General features: G+C 44.3%; 2 protein-coding genes across 3 annotated transcripts in view; both read left to right on the forward strand.

Moving 5' to 3' along the window:
* Positions 1-1543: 1543 nt before the first annotated feature.
* LOC144724200 (uncharacterized) lies at positions 1544-3682 on the forward strand. Its single transcript, XM_078603115.1, has one exon. It carries the CDS (start codon positions 1544-1546, stop codon positions 3680-3682), a length of 2139 nt encoding a protein of 712 aa, XP_078459241.1.
* Positions 3683-10213: 6531 nt separating this feature from the next.
* DSN1 (DSN1 component of MIS12 kinetochore complex) overlaps positions 10214-23173 on the forward strand; it is a 69203-nt gene continuing 56243 nt past the window's right edge. The window contains exons 1-4 of one of the 2 annotated variants that reach the window (XM_078603515.1): positions 10214-10305; positions 13223-13256; positions 13704-13755; positions 16551-16688. In XM_078603515.1, the coding sequence (XP_078459641.1) occupies positions 10241-10305; positions 13223-13256; positions 13704-13755; positions 16551-16688 (289 nt within the window). In that variant the 5' untranslated portion in view covers positions 10214-10240. Of the gene's footprint in view, positions 10306-10396; positions 10476-13222; positions 13257-13703; positions 13756-16550; positions 16689-23173 lie in introns of those variants that run through there. The other variant, XM_078603517.1, reaches the window with a different exon arrangement.

The raw sequence follows: 23173 nt of genomic DNA on the forward strand, positions 1-23173 counted from the left end.
AAAGTTGCGCATTTTGATGTGACGTCACATTTATCAACCCCCCCCCCTTGTCACACATCGTCACAAATGTCTGACCCCCCCCCCCCCTAGGTGCGTGACGTCATTTATGGACGGCCCTTTAGATAGAGGTCCCTGCACTTGCATAGCCATGGCTATTGAGACCTTCAAAACTCGGTTCGTCACTTGAATTTAGAATGTTATTTTTCCAAGGGAGACGTGGTTTCAAATACAGTACAACGAATCAGCAAACACATTTCAAGTTCATTTATTAGGTATAGCCCTGTGAGCCATTCGGCTCTTGAATCGGGTGCAACTGCATCAAACAAAAAACAAAAACAAGAAAACATCTTAAAGTTTGAATGTGTAAATAAAATTCTGCACAAAAGCTACCGGGCACTGGGCGTCAGAGTTGCTGAGGCCATGAAGCTCACTACATCGCGCAAAGAACTCCAGTGTGGCTGTATTGCAACGGTGCTGCAGCTGAATGACTGACTTAAAATTATTTTTCTCATTAACACAGCTTTAAACTTCTGTTTGAGCAGCTTGAACACAAATCCTAGCTGTGCGCCAATAACAGTTTCCATCTTTACTCTTTGGTTCTTTCGGTAAAGTCACGTAGGTATAAAATAAAATACATTTATTTTATTTAAAAAAATTAAAGAATTTTAAAATATTAAAATAAATAATTTTGAAATATATAAATACATTTAATTTCTTTTACAAATACTATTAATTTATTTTATTTTATACCTACGTGACTTTACCGAAAGAACCAAATAGTATGGATCCCTGCAGTCACGAAAACTTCAAATCTAGATGAGTTTCAATCCTTTTTGTTCCATTGGATCATCATACAAATTTTGGCCGTGGAATACAGGTGTATGATGAAAATTCTGGAACTTTCATGACAGGATAAAGTAAGCCACTTGGAAATACATAGTAAAATGTACTTTTTCGTAGATGTCACAAAGAATAGCTTTATGATCACGGGTGAAACACGTGCCAGATAGGGCAAGGTTAATGGATTGGCATTGGAGTTTAATACTGGAGGGTGGGCAACCAAAGCCAATTATAAAAGCATGATGGTGGTGATTAAACTATAATAATAATAAAATAGAATATTTGCATTTAAATGGTGCTTAAGTTTAAATTCAAAGTGCTTTACATCAATTTGCATCTCAAATATTCAAAGGGCACCTCCAGTGGCAGCTGTCCCTGTGCAACACAAGGTGACTCAGCACGAGCCGGCAAGTGGGCATTAGTCTGCCAGTAGGGAGCGGGGCAATGAAAACTACGTGGTCTCGCAATTAGGGGTCGGCACGGTTTGGCTCAAACCACCAAACCGCGGTTTGAACCGAACCAAATCGGTTTGGTTTGGCTCTGTTTGAACTGGTTCGGTTTGGTTTGGGGCTACGAAAACCGACTCGGTTTGGCTCGGACAGGGTGGAACCGGCTCAAACTAGTTTGGTTGGTTGTAAAGGCGACACGAAAGGACATGCTGTAGTTGCCTTTGCCTGCGAATTCACTTTGCAATTGCATCTCCATGGCTCGAGCGGCTCAAGACGGCGCCATCCCCGGCGGCTCCAGCATCACAAGGTATCTCATCCACGACGTGGAAGAGACCAAACACGCCGGTAGCGACGAGGAGCCGATGGCGAGCGAACGTGAGAGCCCGGACGCCACGCGCGGCGACACGCGGCAGAGCCTCATGCGCACCCTCGGCGCCGCAGCGCTGCAGACCGCGACGCAGCCCAAGCCCAAGAAGGCCCGTGTGTCCCGAGCGCTGTGGCACGACGAGTACTTTGAGACGAGCCAGGCCGCGGGCGACGTGCAGAGCCGGACCTGCAAGATCTGCACCGTCCAGTACGCGGGCTCCACCTCCTCGGGCACCCGTATCAAGCATCTCAAGACCCATGGGATCGTCGACCCCGAGTCGCCCACGGTCGTCACGTCGCCGCCGACGGGGAAGGGTTTGCTCGTGCAGTCCAAGATGGCCACGCCCATGTCAGCGCACGCGAGCAAGGCCATGGACAGCTTTGTCGCCGAGTACATCGCGATGAGTGGTCTAGGCCATAAACACGTAACATCGGATCCCTTTACGACTCTTCTTCAACGAGCTGCCCCGGGTTACGAGCCCAAGTCTGAGCGCACGGTCAAGTGCCGCATGCTCGAGATGTATGTCGTCCTCAAGCTACTCGTGCTACAGTACTTTACTACTTTTGGCTCTTGCGTCTCCTTGACCTACGACGGTTGGACAAACGACGCCATGACCGGCTTCTTCTCGGTCACCCTCCACTGGATGGACCCGGCGTCGTTCTCCATGTGCAACTGCATCATTGACTTATTTTGGGTGGCCCCGGGCGAAGGCGTGGGCAAGCGCATGGCGCAGCGCCTGCACGAGCTGCTCGACGACTTTGGCGTGTGGCCGCGCCTGCTCGCCGTCGTCACCGACAGCGGTTCTGACGCCGTCGCATCCGCCAAGTCCCTCACGCTCCTCGAGGGGAGCAACCTGCGCTCGACGTGCTGCTTGCGGTGCATCGCGCACTGCGTCAACCTCGGCGTCAAGGCCTCATTCGGCACGTTCGAGACACTGCTGCGCAGCCTCCGCGCGACGCTCGGCGCTATCCGCAAGAGCAAGACGAAGAGGGCGGCCTACACGTCGCTCGCGCGGCACTACCTCAAGTGCCCGCTGCAGCCGCCTTGCCTCGACGTGGTCACACGTTGGGGTAGCACGTACGTGATGCTCACGGCGTCGCTAAGGCAGCGCCAAGTGATCGACACCATCTGCCTTGAGCCCGGCTGGTCGCGGAGCCAGGCCGGCTTGTCGGACGAGCAGTGGGAGCAGGCGGCGCTGCTCTGCCAGTTCTTGGAGAAGCCGGCGGCCATCTCCGATGCCATGGGCGCCGAGGAGTACTGCACCATCTCGAACGCCATCACGGCGCAGGAGGCTCTCTTGAGCCACTGCATGACCCACCGCCCGAGTCCTCATGTGGTCGTGAGCTCGGCCGCCGTGACCATCTCCGACTACATGGTCAAGTACAGCGACCTTCTCTCGTCCGAACCAAGCCGCGTCGCCCGCTTTCTCGACCTGCGCCACCCCAAGCCCGCGGCCTCGAGCACCGAGTACAGCAATATCAAGGACATGATGACGGACATTCTCAACCAGCGCTACCCAGCGTTGACGACGGACGCGGCGCCGAAGGCGGCGCCGCGTGGCGGCATTAACATCCTCTTTGACATGGTCTACGCGCCCAACGCTCACGACGGCGCCGCCTCCGAGGTCGACCGCTTCCTGCTTGAGCCGACTCAGGACCTGAGCATGGACGTCGTCGAGTGGTGGAAGCTGTACGGCGGCAAGTACCCGCGCCTACGACGCGTGACCCTCGACTATTTGCCTATCCCGGCGTCGTCCGTGCCCTCCGAGAGAGCAAACTCGGCCGCCAAGCGCTCCTTTCTCGACCGACCAAACCTGCACAAGTGCACGTTCAAGGCCGAGATGTGTGTGCGCTCGTGGGCGCGGATGTTGCCTAGTGTTGGGGTTTCACTGCCATTGAACTACCACACTGCGTTCAAGGACATTGGGCGTGCCAAGCTTGAGGAGATGGCTGTGGACGACATCGTCTTCCAGTACTTGCTAGTGAATCTCAATATGAAGAAAGCCTGCGTAGAAATTAGCGATTAATACACTTGATATTTGTATTGAATGCGAATATTGTTTGCCGCGCATCTTTTCGGTTCAAGCCAACTCAAGAGGTTTGGTTTAGCTTAGTTTGGTTTGGTTTTGGTTTGGTTTGGTTCAGTCGTCGCTGGTTTGGTTTGGTTTGCTCAATTTGAAACCAGTTTGAGTCGGTTCAAACCGTGCCGACCCCTACTCGCAATTGAGTAATTAGAGCGGTCGTTGGGAGGATGTTCCAACTGTAAAAAAGTAACCCGTAAAAACAAAGTTTTTCACTATAAATCCTTTATATGTGTGGCATCGGTTTTATTTTATTATTCATTTCTGTTTTTCTTGAGTAAGAGTTTCATTTTTATCACATTGGTATTTTAAATTAAATATGACATTATTTTTTCCTAAAAAGTGGAAAATTTTTGAAAAATTTTTTCACGAAAATAAATTGTCACGCACAACGAGTCTGTGTGCAAAATGTCAGCTCGATTGGATCACGGGAAGTGGGTTAAAAAACGACCGAAAGATTTGCACGGTCGTAAGCGCGCAAGCAAGCAAGCAAGTGAACTTAATATAAAGGATTGAAAACTGAGACAACCTCCTGCCAGTTGGTGGATATCTGTAAACAATAAGAGTAGACATTGTGGTGTCAGGTGTCAATGTGAAACAGCTCGGGGTATCTCACACAATAGTTGGCAAGGTGCAGTGGCACAAACATTGATGCTCACGCTTTCCCATGCATAACAACATAATTTTTTACAAAAAAGTAAGGTTCACTTTCAAACCTGAATATGTCAGAAAAGAGCGCATGAAAGGATGTCACGTTGCTGTGTGTGTAGCTAATGCTCGGCAGGCTGTCACACAGCTTCACTCGCAGCTGCAAACGCAGAACAAAGCTACACAGTGTATTTCTTGACACTGTTCATCAATGTCAAGAATGTCCATGTCAATTACAACCAGCATTCACTATCAAGTCTGTGTTTGGACAGACGTTTTGGTTCTAGTAAAATGATCACATTAACTCACGGCATACGCTTATGTAAAATCGAATGTGTTTCCATTCAATACACTTTAGAAAATGAAACTAGTTATTTGGTAATGCTGTGACGGTAATGGTGCACAAAGCACAACTAACAAAAACGTAACACGTTTGTCAGTAACACTGCCTGAAAAGATACGAATAGGTGATATCTCTGGCAATAGCACAACAACTCAAGAAGGCAGTGTTCTTCATGTATGTTGAGTTGTGAAGTAAATACATATATATTTACACATCCAATTTGTTTCACACAACACACAAACATGTGTATCACACACTCCGCCTTTGTGCGGCGTTATGCAATAACCATCAACAATGCACAAGGGCGGAGTGATTTGTACACGTTCCGGTGCGTTTAGTTTGGTAAAAGACGCGGTTTATCGGCAAATCACCGGTTTGATAAATCATCAGCGACACGTACTTTCTGAGAATGAGTAGTCTCAGTAGCAATGGTTCAACAGTCAGTGTCTCATTAGCAGTCAGGCTTGCTTCAACAGATGTTCCAACACCTATGGAATTATGAAAAGTAAGAATAGGGTTTACCCTTTATGGCAATAAAACAGGAGATGTTAAGATGTTAAAACACCAAATAGAAACCTTTGCAAGGAATCAAGTCTGCATTAACCACACACACAGTACTTGTGGTGAACCTACAAACAAACATGCTTTGATAACACTGTGGAACATTTTTTTTTGTTCCTGGGTAGTAAGTGTTATTTCCTAATTGCTTATGCCTCTAAAGTACAGAAAATGGCTATTATTCCCCACAAACTTTGCTTTTGTGACCAGGACAGTGCTATTTTGAAATTGACATATTTTCAATGAGAAAACGGGCGAATTTGTGTCTTTTCGTTCACATAAAGTCAGAAAAAACAACATATGAATCAAAATTTACATGTATTTATACTAAAGTGATAAAAAAAATACTACAAAAGATTTAGACACCAAGGCGCACTACCACAGGCGGGACTGGCCACAGCAGACCGAGTTCTCTGTGGGGAGGAACAACGTCAAGTGGGAGCCACTGGTGGATCCCCGGAAGGTGCTGATGTCACCACTGCACATCAAATTGGGCCTTATGAAAGAATTTGTCAGAGCTGTAGATAAGGAGTCAGCAGCCTTCAAGTACCTTCAAGACTTCTTCCCTAAGCTGTCTGAGGCAAAGGTCAAAGCCAGTGTCTTTGTCAGACCACAGATGAAGAAGATCCTGGAGTGCAATGAATTCCCCAAGAAGCTCACTAGTAAGGAGAAAGCGGCTTGGAACAGCTTTGCCACAGTGGTTCGTGGCTTCCTGGGCAATCACAAAGTCGAAAACTACGTGGAGCTGGTTGAGACTCTGGTGAAGAACTACGGCACAATGGGCTGTAGGATGTCCCTCAAAGTCCATATCCTTGATGCTCATCTTGATAAATTCAAGGAGAACATGGGACCGTACTCGGAGGAGCAAGGCGAGCGCTTCCACCAGGATATACTGGACTTTGAATGCCGCTATCAAGGACTACTAACGAGAACATGATGGGAGACTACATTTGGGGGCTGATTCGTGAAAGTGATTTACAGTATAATTGTAAATCTCGGAAAACTACTCACTTCTAAATCTTTTGTCGTCATTTTTGTATTACTTTAGTATAAATACATGTTCATTTTGATTCATATGTTGTTTTCTTCTGACTTTATGTCAACAAAAAGACACAAATTGGCTAGTTTTCTCATTGAAAATAGGTAAATTTCAAAATATCACTGTCCTGGTCAAAAAAGCAAAGTTTGTGGGGAATAATGGCAATTTTCTATACTTTGTAGGCATAAGCAATTACGAAAAAACACTTTCTACCCAGGAACAAAAATTGTGTTACATAGTGTGTAATGCATGCATTGTCTTTGAAACTGATTGTCCTACACCAGAGACAGCCTTCTGTCGGGCCGAGTCTCACTACCAGTGTGAGACCAGAGAACGCCAAGAGGCAAACAGTACAAAGACAATGCACTATCAGAGCATTTCCTTGCAGAAGGTTTCTATTTGGTGTTTGAACATCTTAACTAACACCTATACTCTTTGGTTCTTTCGGTAAAGTCACATAGGTATAAAATAAAATAAATGTAAAAAATAAAAGAAAATAAACCAAATCACGACGTTTTGGAAGCAACACAAGCTACCGTCATCAGGTGGCAAAGCCACAGCAAGAAACAAATTGCTGTAGTGGGCACAAGAGCTGCTTGTGACAAGAGACTATTTAAAGTAAGAGGGGCGGAGGAGCCAGGGAGGAGAGATGGAGAGGGTAGGGGGGTGGCGCTCTGCAAAACTGTGCAGTTAATACTGCTGTTGGTGCGACACCATGCCGACGCTGGGCAGTGAGCGGGCCTGGGGTGGTAGAAGGCTGAAGAAACTGGTGATGCGGAAATTCAAGCAAACTATAAAGCAATTAAGATTTCATTTTACCTGGTTAATAACATCCTTCCAATGATTGCTCAATTTGAATCCATCTTCTCGGTTGAAGTTATGTCTATGTTTGTATATCTGGATGGCCTCATGGACAAACCTTTGGTGGTATCCAGACGGCTTGCAGAGCACCTTGGTCTCGGAAAAGACAATATCATGAGAGCCCACAGCATTGTAGCAGTGATCAGCCACGGCGGAAGAATCAGTTTTGCCGTGTTTCAGATCTGCCTTGTGCTCGCGAATACGGTCCGATATATGTTGTTTCACTATGAGACCTCTTTTACCAGTGGCAAAATATAGTAATAGGTATTTACCCTTTCAACTGGTACAAAAAAGAAAAGCTGTTTCGGGTGTGGACCAATCAACTTCAAGGACAGTGCATATCATCATCAGAGTTGTTTCTTTTTGTTTGCATTTTGACTGCTTGTGTTGTGGTTATTGCAAACATGATGCCTTGTATAAAGGTATCAGTTTTTGTCCCAGTTGAAAGGGTAAAAACCTATTACAATTTGTTGTTTCGTTTCCCCAATGTAACAATCACCACAAGTGCAACTCAGTTTGTAGACTCCAGGGTATTGCATGTCAGGAATGACATCCTTTACGGATGGGATTAGATCACGGATTTTGTGTACTGTACTGAATTGGACCTGGATCTTGTGTTTGTTTAAGATTTTGGAAATATTTTTGGTAACACCTGCTTGTATGGTAACGTGATGGTTTTGACCGGAGTCTCAGGGGGTTGTTTCTCCATGTTTCTCCATGTTTGGAGAAACAGCTTTGTGGATAATACAGTCCGAATATCCATTAACCTTAAGGGCCTGGTGCACGTGTTCCAATTCATTGGCTAGGTGGTGTTGGTCAGAGATGCAGTGGGCCATATGGTGTAGTGTTTTGATGAGGGAATTATTCTGTGCCGGATGGTGGTGGGAATCAGGTTTCAGATATGAATCTGTGTGGGTGGCTTTCCTGTAGACAGAGTGTCCCAAAGAGCCATCAGGTTTCTTCTCAAACAAAACATCCAGGAATGGTAGCATACCATCCTTCTCCACTTCCATGGTGAATTTGATGGATGGGTGGATGGAGTTAATGTGGTTGAGAAATTGGTTCAATGCTGGCAGGCCATGTGGCCAAATGACGAAAGTGTCATCCACATATCTCTTCCACAAGGAAGGACGTAGGGTGGATGTCCGGATGGCATCTGTTTTAAATTTCTCCATGAAAACATTCGCTATCACTGGTAACAAGTACCATTCCAGGTGAAGTACGTGTTGGTAAGGCAGTGCCTAACCAGAGTAAGAACATCAGGGTTCAGTCCATGTTGGACTAAGTCTTCAATTATTGCTATGGTGTCAGGTACTGGAACCTTGGTGAACAGTGAAACCACATCAAAGCTGACGAGAAAATCATCTGGGGACAGTGAAATGTCCTTGATTAGAGAGACCAAGTGAGCTGAGTTAAGTTCTGCTGAGGTAGTCTTATCAGTGAAAGCAAGGTATCAGACAGAAAACGGGCCAGTTTCTAGGTAGGTGAGTTGATGGCGGACATGATGGGCCGAAGTGGAGTGCCTTCTTTATGGATCTTAGGAAGGCCATAGAATCTGGGTGGTCTAGCAGCCAAAGGTTTTAGGGAGAGCCGTTTGACTGGTTCGATTAGAGAAGTCGAACTGGTAATGATATTGTTAGTTTTTGTAGTCAGACTGTTAGTATGATCTTTATTGATTTTGGAGTAGCTACCATCATTGAGAAGGTCCTAGATTTTGTTGTTCAATGTGGTTTTATCCATGATGAGTGGCAATACCCTTGTCGGCTGAGAGGATGACTATGTCATCCCTCTTTTTCAGATTTGCGAGTTTAGAGCGCTCATGGGGTTCTTGGCATTTTTGAGGATAGTGGCAATTTCAGCTCTAGCAACGTCTGTCTGGATGTGTCCCAAGCCTTTGAGGGCTACATCGACCTGGGAGATTATATCATCCACTGGGATATGTTGTTTAGGGGTAACTGCGAAGGTCATCCCTTTAGCTAGCAGCGATTTTAGGTTGTCAGAAACTAACACCTGTTTTATTGCCATAAAGAGTAAAACGTATTCTTGCCTACTATGGAATCTCAAAGCATTCGTCGATAAAACTCCTTCAACAAGAGAGAAATAAGTAGACGTTTCTGGCAATGGGCCTTCTTCGTAGTCCATAGAGGACAGATAGAGTAATAGTTGGGAGACTTCACTTTACACCATTGTTTACCTGGTGATAATTACATTGTCTAATGTGCTGTGAAGGGTCATTGCCTGAAACGTCGTATATTATATATTTTCATTTTAAGGCCACAGAGTGTTATTGACAAACGTGTTCCGATTTTTCAATGAAAAAAACACTTTTATTTGTATTTTGGAAAGTGATGTATTTACCCTTCCGATACTTTGCACTCAGCAATAATATTTTTCGATATAAAGCTTTCGTGACTGCAGGGATTCATATTCTTGGTTCTTTCGGTAAAGTCACGTAGAAGGGAAATAATAAAATAATAAAAAGAAAACAATAAAATTCTCACGACGTTTCGATTGCAACACAAGCAATCATCATCAGGTGGGAAAACCACAGCAAGAAAATTTGAAAAAAGTGGCGTTTTTTATTTTATTTCTATTACTTTATTATTTACCTTCTACGTGATTTTACCTAAAGAACCAAGAAAGCAAATACTATTTTAGCATTGTTTGTTGCTGTAACGTTCTGACGCGCAACTGCAGTAAAACAAATTTTGTTCAGATTCTATAACAGCAGCGAATCACAACAATCCGAGATAAAAAAAAATCTTGACTTAAAGCTTTCGTGACTGCAGGAATTAATATTCTTTGGGTCTTTCGGTAAAGCCACATATTTTTTTTCACCTGATGACGATTGCTTATGTTGCGATCGAAACGTCGTGATATTTTAATTATGATTTTTCTATCCACGTGGCTTTACCGAAAGACCCAAAGAATGAAAAAGAAACCTCTAACCTGGCATGGCCTCCCAACCTCCACCGGCAAGTACGTCACCGACCACGTGACCGGCAGCCGGGGGGGGGGGGGCGACGGCTCGATTTTTGGCGGGAAAATAAAAGCAATGGCGGAGGTCATGGAGCAGAGCGCGGCGTTTGGAGCGGACGGTCTCTCCGCGTCGACAGAGAGGCACGGCTCCCTCTCGCTCCCTCTCGCCCCCTCTCGCCTCTCTCTCTCACTCGCGCAGCCCCGGCTCGTCTCTCGTGGCTCACCGTCGATTGTTTCATTAGGCGGCCACTTTAATTGGCGCCTGTGTGTTGTGTGTGTAAGGATGGTGGCCTTCATTGGTGCCTAATTCGGTAACTGCACTCGCTCTGACAGTCACGGGGAATTGTTGTCACGATGCTGAGCAGCGGTAGTGTCGTGGTTCGCGCGCTTGCGCTACGAACCCGGCGATCCGGGTTTCGCCAGTGACGATTATTTGAACCGGGCCTCTCCTAGGTCGACTCGGCCTCAAATGAGTACCTGGTGCGGTGTCTCGATCGCCAGTGGGGAGGCAAAGGCGGTCGGGCGGAGTGTTGGTTAACCACCCTCTCGCGTGCCGTGTCGGTCTTCGTAGGTGCTCGCTAGCAGCCCTTGTTACCACGTTCTTTTAAAGCTATAGGGGATATTTATCTTGTAAGCTACAGGTGGTTTATTTGTTGTTAATTGTTGAGGTGCATTGCAGTGCGCAAGATGTTAAAGGCGTTGGTTAGTGCTGTATACCAATGAACAGTTGTTACGTGTTTAAACGTTTTAATTTAGACGTGCAGTTAAAGCTGTAGTGGTGTTGATAAGCGTTAGCGGCTGTGTCAACTTAAGCGAGTTTGGCCCAGGTTTTGAGTGTGTTGGATACGACATTACTAAGAGCAATATACAGTACATTATCTAAGCATGAAGAATTTTTTATTTAAGTCGCTTTAAGGTCGTTGGGTTCCTTTACTGCCTTATCACCTCAATCACACGTCTCAAGTTCATCGGCCGGGCGGTGGCGGCTGTGATGCACGTCGCCTGTAATCCAGCACTGTGGAGGAGGCCGGGGTTGGTGGATCAGCACGCAAATGTTGTGAAACTCCCTTCGCGTGGCCGTCGAGAAGGTGCCATTCCCTGGCTTGTCGGCAGAGTGTAGTACAGGAAAGTGCGGACTAATACCGTCTGTCCCTTATGTACCGGATAGTGTTGCTCTGCGGATGCACCGGTTTCTTCCCACGTGTGTAAACGTGAATTGGCTGAAAACAATACTATAATACAGGGTGTTTCAAAAAGATGGACCCAATTTCAGAGATACTGTATATCGATTTCAAATCGGGTCCATCTTTTTGAATCACCCTGTATAGAGGACCGAAGAGTTTGGGCAGTTGTTTGCATCGGCTTGCTGCTTTACAGTGTGTCTGTTGTGGTTCCTCCGCAATTGGAAAATGTCACGAAAACGAAACGTGCCAATTAGTTACTACTTCAGCCCACCGGTGTGTTGGAGAATAATCTTGACAAAATCGCCCGATGATGCTGGATGTAATTACCAGCGAAACGTTGTACTCAAATTGTAAATGTTGTGGATTTACTCTCCCAACACATTGGTGGGCTGAAGTAACGAATTGGGGCATTTTGTGTACTTGACGAACCTTACTGGCTGTGTTAGGTGGTAGAGAGTTACGACACGTTTATACTTACGCGATCCAACCCAAAAACCTTAGAATAATATTGCTCGCGAAAGCCTAGGTGTTTAAAAATAACAATTTACATTTCATCATGTGGGAGTTTGGCCACCAAAATGTTTGTGAATGACTATTGTACATGTATTTGTATCCAATGATATGCCATAGTCAAAGAGGACAAACACCACGGAGATGGAGTGATTACATCAATTAATGTGCAGGGGTGCCACGGTGCCAAGATGTTACCTCCCTCGCCTGTTATGCAGGAGGTCGTGAGTTTCGATCTCGACAATGATGCCTGTATATTTGGAGTTTGCATGTTTTCTCTGTGGTGGTGTGGATTTTTTTCCGTCCTCCGGTTCCAGGTCTTCCGGTTTTAGAGTTTGGCTGCTATATATTTCCACATGATAAGCCACTATAGCTCAGTGGGCTTTACCTGATCAAAAAAAATTCGTTTGCTTTATCACATTGCTGGATCGAGAGTGGTGTGGTGGTGGTCGTCATTCAGCAGTGGGTTTCACAATTTCTTATGATAATTGACCATGTGTGTGTCCAATCACATCTCTTGGGTTGTGCTTACCTGTTAAACACATTCCTGCGGAGGAAGCTGGTAAGAACGTTGGGTTGCTCAGTCAATGGCCAGGGTCAACGGCGGCGTGGTGTATTCCGCAAATATGGCCGACCTGAGGGCGGGCACAAGCCAGCGTGAGTAGGTTAAACGTTGAGTTTTATAAGGGCACCATGGGGTGACCAGCCCTTCCCTACCCAGCCCCACCCTCCGCACCCAGCCCCTCCCCTCTCCACCCAGCCCCACCCCTTCCATTTTTGGATGCACGACGGACGGACACAATAATCCCCTGTGAGCTGGTGTAACCAAGAGGTTCCTACGAGTACCAGTCCTTTACATTAGACTTGACAGGGCGCTGTGGTGGCGAAGCGTTATCCCCCTCGCCTGGTATGCAGGAGGTCGTGGGTTCAATCCCGACCCTGACGCCTGTATATTTGGAGTTTTCATGCTTCCCCCGTGGTCGCATAGATTTTTCGAATGATCCTCCGGTTTTACCATTCATGTTGAGAAACGTGTGTTTTGATAATTTGGCTGATGCTATAAATTCCCACATAGATGGCAGTCATGCAGACTGCAGTGTAATGCCACTGCCGTGGCCTCTCCTCTACAGTACCTCGATATTTCTACTGATGGGACGGACTCATTTGTAATAGAATATTGTACATGATGGGAGTGGTGCTTTGTAAATATACATTGTAATCGAGCCTTTTTGACTGCCCTTCACAGAAAGCATTACATTTTTCCTTCTTAAATGTATGGGGTGCGTAGTCATTTAATGCACAGCCATGATTATTTCAAATATCACATGTTGAGTTAGATTAACACCTTCACATTTTTCTTGCAGAACTAAAAAGAAATTTGAAGATTCATCTAAAGAGGTGAGCTCTGTCAATACAAACTTACATGCGTCGTTCAATGTCTTATACAGTTTAGGCAGTGACATGGCCAAGTGGTAGCGATTTCACCACTTGTTGCAGAGGTTCGTGGTTCAAATTCTGCAGGCCGTACTGGTTATTACCTGTGGGTGTATTAACTATACGATTTTACGCCATCTGCTTTACAGTGTACGCTAAAGATTCCATAAACAAGGAGGCCAATAATATGTCCTGGCGTTGTCATCCGAATTTGCCAAATTAGAAAAAAATACCCGAAAATTTCTCGAATCGTATTACACGTGGCAACATTGCTCCCAACTGGCAGACTATATCCACCTGTGAAACAGCACCTTCGTGATAAGAATGGCGTGAATACCAAATGTATTGGATTATTATGCATTCATGTGTATTAAGTTATGGTGTTACTGCCTTCACAATGGTTGTGTTTAGGATTTGAATGAAGTTAAACGAAGCAAGATGGACAATTCATTGGAAAAAATAGGTGAGCATAATGTATCAAACACAATCGTCATTTTTGAAATGTTAGTTTGCACAGAGAAAAGTAAGCTTTAAATTTTTCACCATCAGAACGGGTAATGTTTGTTACATTTAAGTTAGATTTATAATGTTTTATTACGTAATTGTGAAGGCAACCCAAGGTGTGGAATTTCATTGAAGCAATTTGATTGCTTACTTACCGTTGATAAAATTTGATCATTACTTTTGGACATGATCCAGATGTTAGCCAGCTTCAAAATTTAAAACAAAGCACTTGGTGTTTTCACTGTAGTGTTTTAAAATTCGTTTTTACACAATACAGTATACCTTGGTTAGCATTCTGGACATCCACCGACTGGTTGTATCGGAGTTCAAATCTGTCGCAGACAGAAGTGACTTAAAATAATTCCTCTTTGGTGTGTGTGTTGGGATCTGATGTGCTTGCGCTGAGATTTGTTTTTTCCCCCCCACAGAAATAATTAATCGGCTTTCAACCAGTTGCGTCGCAATTTGTTTTATTGACACCTGATAGAGAGGTCTGGTGTACAAAAAGAGGTGTTGAATTTCAAATGGATTCATGTAGCTTTAAATCTAGTATACGACGAGTATTTATTACAGCCAGAACTGTTTGCCAAAAGCAACATTGCACCTCAATGAATGGGCTTTCACTGTTCTAAATAAAGCATGAGCACCGATTGGCATTGCCCTATTTTGCAAGGCACACAGTAATATGGATTACTATTAATATTTAATTTAACCAGAAAAACCTCGCTCGAGATCGTCCCAGGAGGATTCTACGTGGACCGTTTGGCCAGTTCATTTGTGAATATTTTTGCTTGTTGGACGAACTAGTGCCTGGAGGAACCCCACACATATGAGGGTTCAACACTGTACAGATACATCTGTAGCCTTGCTATCATCATCCATAGTTAATCCTCGGCTGGATATAGAACTCGCCAAGTCACCAGTATTGTTCACGATCCTGCAATGTAATAATTCACATAGCACCTGCACACGAACCGATTTCATCTCTCCATCTCCCACGGTGGATGCCCTCTCAGGTGCAATCCATTCCTTAGCTGCCATTTTGTCACAATATGCTTGATTGCCATCATTTCTGCTCGCGAAGTACCTTGGTCAGGCTTGCTTATACTACATGCTGTACTGCCGAACGACTTGATTCCCCTACCCATCTTACGTTATGGTGCACAGTTATGATTGTGAGCAGAGGTGGTATAGTAATTAGCACACTGCTACAAACCTGGCTACACGAGTTTGATTCCCAGCCACCGTGAATGACAGCTGAGGTGATGAGTAATATATCAATCAGAACTAGGTAAATTTAGCTTTAAATGAGGTGTGGTGTTGTAAGCGTCAGGCATTAATAGGTGCTCGCTAACAGCACTTGTCCTAACAATCTTTGCACAGTATACAAGAGGATCTTTGTCGCATGTGATAGAGGGATTGATAGCATAAGACGTGGAACACTTAACTGCAATCCTGGCTACTTGGTTTTGATTCCTGGCCTTGTACATCTGAGGAAAGGATTATCTTAACTATTGTACGAATGTGAATGAATTAACGGACAAACGTATATTTTCTAACCCATGCCTTCTGATCGGCTATACGGAGTTAAGGAAAACTAAATCATCCTGATGTGCCTGGTCTTGTCATATTTTAGAAGCTAAGCAGGGTCGAGTCCAATTAGTGCTTGGATTGTCCATGATCACCAAGTGTTGCAGGCTTTGAAAAGTCACATGGCAGCATAACAATGCATTTTTTGGTTAACATATATGCAGTGTTTTGTTATTCTGTCATGTAGGTTTTTTTCCTGGTACAGTAAAACCTTGGATTCAGAGTAACTTGGTCTGCGAGTGTTTTGCAAGACGAGCAAAATTTTTAAATAAATATTAATTTGATAAACGAGCGAGGTCTTGCAATACGAGCAGTACGTGTATACGCTTTGTCTGCCGAGTGTCACGTGATCACAACTGATATACGAGTGCTGTGATATACGAGTACGCTTTGGATTACAAGCACATTTCCGGAACAAATTATGCTCGCAATCCAAGGTTTTACTGTACTTTGGTATCTTCTCACACAACCACTTCTTAATGGAATTGGCCAAACATCACAAAGCAGGACACTCCGCGAGAGTCTTTAGGCCCATTGAGGCTTTCCGGAGTAAATATTCTGCTGTCAATCAATCCACTGCTGGATGACAACCAGTACATATACCACTCACCGCTGATGTTTACTGTGGCCGCAATTCAAACTCCGATTACCAGGCCCGTAGCATAGTGTGCTAACGCATTATAAAAATGCCATTCATTACATTTCAAAAACAGCAGTAATACCCTGATTTACATCTCACCTTTCTTTACGTCGTTTCATAAATATTTATACCGCTACTCGATAGAGGTTTGGGTTAGATCACGTAAATTACGTAAATTTACGCCATATAACCCAAAAAAGCCTCTTGTGGATAATATTGGCGCGAAAGCCCTTGTGTTATACCGACCGCTACTCGATTTGCATCGCCTCAACCCCCACCCTTATGCCGCCAACAGCAGCATCCATCCTTTCTCGTTATCCATCGCCTCTCGGCCTTTGCCTCCACCGCCCACCTTGTTAATCGCTTTAATTTACGTCGTTTCGATAACCGTCGTGGCACCTTTCAGGAACGCATCCCCGACGTAAACCGGGGCATTACTCTACTTGCATTACAATAATGCGTACACGTGAACCGTGCATAGTGACATTTATCGTCGTCGCCGTGTGTGTGCGCGCGTGTGAAAGAAGTGGCATTGGATGCGGAGGTGGCAGAGGAAGAGGGCAAATGCACGCTGCCAAACGACACCAAGCAGAGGCGTCGCTCGAGCTTCGTGCGAGGCCGCGTGCGCCGGTCGCTCGCCCCGCTGCACAGCGACACGTCCGGTACGACCGATTGGAGCACCGTCACGGCTTGTACAATTATCTGTGTGTACAACCCATTGTCAGTTTAGCTGCTGGATGAGGGGTGCCGGGGTGGCGATGTTAACTCCCTCGCCTGGTATGAAGGAGGTCGTGGGTTCGATCCCGACCCTGACACGTTCTATATATAATGGAGTTTGCGTGTTCTCTTTCCCCCATAGTCGCCTGCATTTTTCTCTCGCCACCAACGCTGGCTGTGGCTGGGACTCATGCTTCGATCGCTGGGTTTTCTCTCAATTGAGAAACGAGTGTTTAGAGTATTTGGCTGCTATAAATTTCTACATGATATGCCACTCCATTGAGCTCTCATTTGGGACCAGGATGCTTCTGAAAAAGAGCTATGTAGCTCAGGTGGGCCTACACTGGTAAAATGAAAAGTTTAGTTTTTTAGTTGAGTTTTATTTGACCATACTTTACGCTGATCGAAATGAAGTTGTGAAAATGGGGATCATAGACACAGGAACATAGACGTACAGTCGAAGGGAATTTGTTGTCCTGCTTTTCATATTGTAACAGTTCATCAGCATATCGATTGATGTTTTGGTCTTATTGACACAATGCACACATTGTGAATTAAGAATTAACGATATGCACATCTTCTGTACGCTAAAAGCAAATATAGTTTGCATAAAGGAATGGCATGAGATAGAACATGAGACACTCAACAATGCACTATAAATAACACAACAAATAATACATTCCTGAATCGAATCGTGACTCCTAATGGTGACACTGATAAAAGCACACCAGGAATGATTTGTCACATGCCGGCTTTTTATGTATGTTGAACTTCTTTCACACCGTACATAGCCAGCCGTGCTAATTGAAGGCGCAGGGAAAGGACACTAAACACAAAGCAGTTCTTATACAAGTGGCTGACACACAAAGCAACTGGACTTCAGGTGCCCTTCACAGTATTTTGGAATCCAAACACCATTTGGGTGACTAGCATGAACGAGCACTGCTCCATTGCTCATTTGAGCAGGGTAATTTTACGTTATTGGACTTGCACCTGTCTGCACAGTGTGGTTTCACCAGTTGTAGTCGAGTGAGCAGGGAAAGTCAGCAAAAAGTAAAAAAATTGCACTATCCGATCTGCATTCGCTGTTGGTCCCATGGCATTGCTTTTCAGACTTTGGATGTGCTGTCAATTGTTCCACTTTAGTATATCAGTGGTTCCCATGCTTTTCATTGCCTCGACTCTTATTTCAGACAAATTTGGCGTCTCTAGGAATTTGGCAGTCACTCCCAACATAAAAAATGAACACAAGCCTATCATTGTGCCCAGGCCATGTCTGAAAGCTGATCTAAGTCTTAAGCAACTAAGCCTTGAGTCGATGAGTTTCCTAAAACATTCATCTTTGTTGATAATAATTTAACTGTGCTTATGTTCTCCATAAATTGTTAAGGTCAGAACGAAAGAAACGTATCGATAATGAAATGCAAAATAACATTCCCCAAAATATATTTAGCCCACAGTCAAGATGTTTACGTTCACTTAGGCCGACTCTGTACACCACACTGACAGCATACAATGCCTTACACGCTCCATATTTTGAACTGGTAGTGTTGCCCTATTTATATTTGCGCTGCCTCAGCTCGTTCAGGTGCAGTGGAGGCCCTCTAAATGCCCAATTAGCGAAAGCTAATCTGCTCATTCAATGATTACAGTCAGTGAATGAGCCACAGTGCAGTATAACTGGTTTTGAAAACTGGTATAGTACCTCCAGCATTATTACAATTGACTGATTAGTATGTTACAATACGACTTGCGTTGCCAATGCTATTAATTAATAGGAACATATTTCATAGATTTTATTGTACTTTACTCTCCAGAATATTTACCCATTCATAGCACAGATTAAAACACATAGTACAAGTGTCACAACTACACAGTCCAGTCTAGATAATAGTGTCAAACCTTTTGGGCAAATGACAGTTAAATTATGACTTGTAATGATGATGAACTCATTCCTATAGATAAGGGAGTAGTAGTCGGGCCATTGGCTCAGATCCGTTAGCAACCCTGACCCAGTGGTGGAAAATTTCCACTTGGTTCATGTGCATCATTATGGGGGGAAAAAGGTGGCATATACAATATATTTTTGGGTTGGGCCACGTAATGGTCTGGCTAAGTTTGTCTCGTTAAGACCCTCCACCACCGGACATAGCCAAACAAATGAAATTGCCACGTGTACATGTCTTGGATACAGTTGCTACATTTGTTTGTGAGAATTGTCCTTCAGCTTACAGGTCAACTGAAACAATATTTGGAGCGGTAAACTCTTGCACACGTGTGATCATTTGAATTGTTTGGCTATGTCGGGTGGCGCAGGCTATTTACTGACACAAATTTTGACCAGATTAAATAGCCTAAAGCAAAAGTCAACACATTTAAATATCGGTTATCAAAACCTACATGTTGAGTTAAGCATACTTGTGTTTAATATATGAAAGATAAATAGGCAGAGGAGAAAGGAGAAGAAAAAAGTATTGAGTCTGAACTTGAACAGGGACAGGGAGTCGACTGCGCAGATGGCCTGTGAAAAATCATTCCAGCCTACAGTGGCAGCAGAAGAGAAGAAGCTACATCCAGCAGAGGAAGGAAAGTGGAGGTGAAAGGGAAGACAGTGAGTTGGTATAAGATGATTAATTTTGTGAGTTTGAGTACAGACCATGGCAGTAACATGTTCAAACCATTTTAATGGTTGTGGTAATAAATAAAGAGCATAGTATAATTAAATGTTATTAACTTGCTCATTACTGTTGGCCATCAGCAAGATGCTTTATTCCAATCACAGAACAAGTTTCTGTATCACATGACTAATTGTGGTACATGCCACTAATTCACTGAGTTAGAATTGAGGTTGATGAATCATGCTGAGTGAGCCTTGTGGGTCGGTGACATGGCCTCGCGGTTACGCGTTCGCTGCTCGTTGCAGTGTTTCACGTTTCGAACCCAGAGGTTGCCCTGATTATTACTCCAGGTGTAATAAACAGAATAACACACGCTGCTTGACAGCGGGCACAAGATCAACTGATGTCATTCGTAAGATTAGGCCATTGCGCTCTGGTGTCGGATCCAAATATGCCAAATGCTAAAATCCTCTGCAGCTTACTCAATTGGAATTATACATAGCAATCATTGTCACCACTACTGGCAGACTGATAGCTGCTTGTTGCTGAGTCACCTTGTGCCTACAGGGGCAGCTGCCACTGGGGGGGGGGGGGTTCCCATTTCAAATTTCTGACATGAAATGTGATGTAAGGTGCTCTTAGATGCAGCGCTGTATCATGTGCTTTATAATAAAAAATAAACACATGATTATCATTGAGGAGGCAGTACAGAAAACAGGTTGCCGACCAATATAAGTTTTCATTTGGAATGCTAATCTCTAAATTGTGTGAGTTTTCTCAATACTCCAATAGGAATTGGCCAGATATTCCATACAGGATCTTCCTGAAAAATTTTCTTACATGAGGTTTTGCTGTTGCCATGTAACAATTCATTAATGGAGATCAAATGCTCGCGTTCACAATACAAGCATCGAATCGTGCACGTGAGAATACATTATTTCACAAGTTATGTTATTGAAGGAAATTCAGCAACTCCATTGAAATCCTGCAGCCTGGACAGATTCCACATGCACCACAGGGACAACTAATGATTTATTTTTTAATTGAATCATGACCTAGAGCATTGTAATTTCATCAGGTCATGGCAGGAAATGTAATGAATAGTTTTATGCCAGATAGAATATAAAAAATAATATCTGTGCAAAGTTTTCACTAATAAAAAGAAAAATCGTGAACAATGAAAAAAATTACCTTTGCTTAGTCCAGGGGTCGGCAACCAAACTAACAAGAATAGGCAATATTTTCGGATTCTTAAAAAAAAGAACTCTAATTCAAGAGCCACGTCACGAAGCATGCGGCTTTTGAGCCGCTGGTTGCCAACCCCTGGCTTCGTAATTTACGTCTCACTTGAGTGTGACCTGGACTGTTGCATCTGAACAGTAGGGGGTGCCGTGCGCACGCAGATGCTGTTAGAGTTCCGTAGAGAGGTTTTGGTTTGCTGCAAGTCGGCTTGCAGGATTTACAACCGAGCTTGAGCGCTCCATCCTTTAACTTAGCTGCCCAAGATTTATCACTACTTTATTTTAGCCACTCAACGCCAAGCACTAACATGATTATTGAATGGTACTTTTTGTTTTTGCCTTCGTCCTATAATCCACAGCAGCAGAGAGGGCACTTGGAGCCGTTTTGCATCGCACAGCCTTCATTAGAACTCTGTGTTTGTGCTGTTGCTTGAACTGTGCATTAGCAGCCGAGTACATGCATTCCATTAATAACATCCATTAAGTTGTCTGGCATCGGAAGCTGAGCTTTAAAATTAAAGATTATTTTGCTTTTAATTTAATGGATAGTGTTCATGCTGCACTTGGAAAGAATTTTCTTTTTTCCCCCCTCCCCACCCTCCACTTTCCTATAAACCATTTGTCTCTGTTTAATTAAAGCCAAGCTGCATAGCTGATCTGAAATGAATGCGTCTTAGGAAAAATATGTTTGGCTGACCAAACGCAGCCCTCCTAGGTTTTATTTTAGACTTTTATTTTCTTCCCTTGCTGCAGTAGACTCTAGTGCTTGTGACTTCTTTTCCCCCATTTGTCAATCACACCACTGAAGTTCTGTCCAGCATCTTTTTTTCCAATTTCCCCAAAGAGAGGACAATCTGGCCATGCCCCAGCCATAATCTGTATTTTTGGCAGCCGCGAGTCACTGGGGTTCTGCCTGGAGTGTCACTGGCGCGCACAAACGGACCCAGATAAATCCTCGCTCATTCTATCTCTCCGCACCAGCGGTTTTCCTGGCTCCGAAATAAACCACCGCCTTTTTTAGGTTTGCAGTTTTTTTCCGTGTGGCTTTTATTTATTTATTCATTCATTCCCTTTTGGAGTGGCCAGGTCTTGGCAAGATTTAATGGCATGCTCTTTGCTATCGTGATTCCAGCTGCCAATGGATGGTGGAGTTAAAGCCTCAATCTGGGTTTATTGCTTGTGATTATTTTCTGGGGGAGATGGAACCGTGGGTTTATTATTAATTCAAAAGTTTCCGTGTTGCAGCACCTCCCTACTCAAACGAGTGTGTGTGTGAGAAGATCTCATTTCTTTTGGTGGCTCTTGAGCTAATGGGATAAATCCACATGTTTATGGCGGTGATATTTTATCCTTGGGACAACCACCATTGACTTCCCCAAAAAAGTGGTATCTATTTTGACTCAATAGGCTGGGATAATGGGCTAAGTCGACTTCACATCGGCATTTTAACTCTAAATACTTCTTGTTATGAGTGAAGCAGCCTAATAATAGCACCATCCAGTCGGAGTATATTTATTCTGGTAGTTTATTTTCATTTCCTTGAAGCCTAGATAATAAAAGTGAAGATCATAAGGTTGGAAACAAAAGTTTATAATTCTCTTACCATGTTAAAAATGATGGATTGCTCCTTTTATCAGCTCCCAGTTTTGAAAATATTTTTTTTTACTTTTCATGCCATCCAGAAAAGCTGGCCACAATTTGCAACTTTGTTCTAATTGCATGTGACTCACGGCATCTCTTGGGCCAAGAAGCAGCCCCTTTTAACAAATTTGCATCCGCAATGCGCGCGTAGTCGCCATTGGTACCGGGTCCAGTGCGCGCACCAGCGAGGGTGGGCAAGGCAGCCCCCCATGCCTGCCGTTCACAGCAGCTCTGGAAGGCGGCGCGAGCCAAAGAGAAAGGTCAATGGTGCTGTCTGCTCAGCAGAAACCAGCTGCCTTCTCGCCGCCTCCGATAGCCGTCCCGGATAATAAAACCCCGGTGTCATGGGACCCCAAGTAATTTTCTGCCGTTTAATTGAATTGCCGGGCCTGCAGAACAATAACAGGAGACAAATAACCTGCAGTCCCTTGGCGGCAGAGGGAAGAGCGAGATATGGCATCAATTAGATTTCTCTGGCTCGGGTTGTATTCCCTCCCCAAAAAACACGCACGCAAACACACACACACACCCCTGCTTCGATGTGTACGATCACACGCCTGCACGTGTGTGCGTACGTGCGTGTCATCACAGTAGCGTTGTGCGTCTGTCTGTGTACACGTGGGTGCATACGGGAGTGTACCTTTTTAAAGGTTGCTAGCTGCGTTTTTGTTGTGCTTTGAATTCATTTGGTTTGTGCTTGTTTATTGCTTGTGCGTTCCTTTTTGTTCCTCCTCCCCTGTTCCTACGATTAAAAACAGTTTGCAAATTGAACCGAGTGACCTTTAGCTATGATTAAAATGGGAGCAAACAGAACGTCACTTTTATCTGTTCCGTCATTGGTAAATGATTTGTTTTTTATTTATTTGCGTGAGATCCGTTTACAGTGAATGAATATGCATATGAGATAAAAGTGATTTTAATTAATCTTTA

This window comes from Lampetra planeri, chromosome 20, assembly GCF_965212315.1.
Source record: "Lampetra planeri chromosome 20, kcLamPlan1.2.h2, whole genome shotgun sequence".
NCBI classification, from domain to species: Eukaryota; Metazoa; Chordata; class Hyperoartia; order Petromyzontiformes; family Petromyzontidae; genus Lampetra; species Lampetra planeri.

Coding starts and splice junctions, on each gene's coding strand:
- LOC144724200 (XM_078603115.1), top strand. CDS start 1,544: ATGGCTCGAGCGGCTCAAGACGGCGCCATCCCCGGCGGCTCCAGCATC.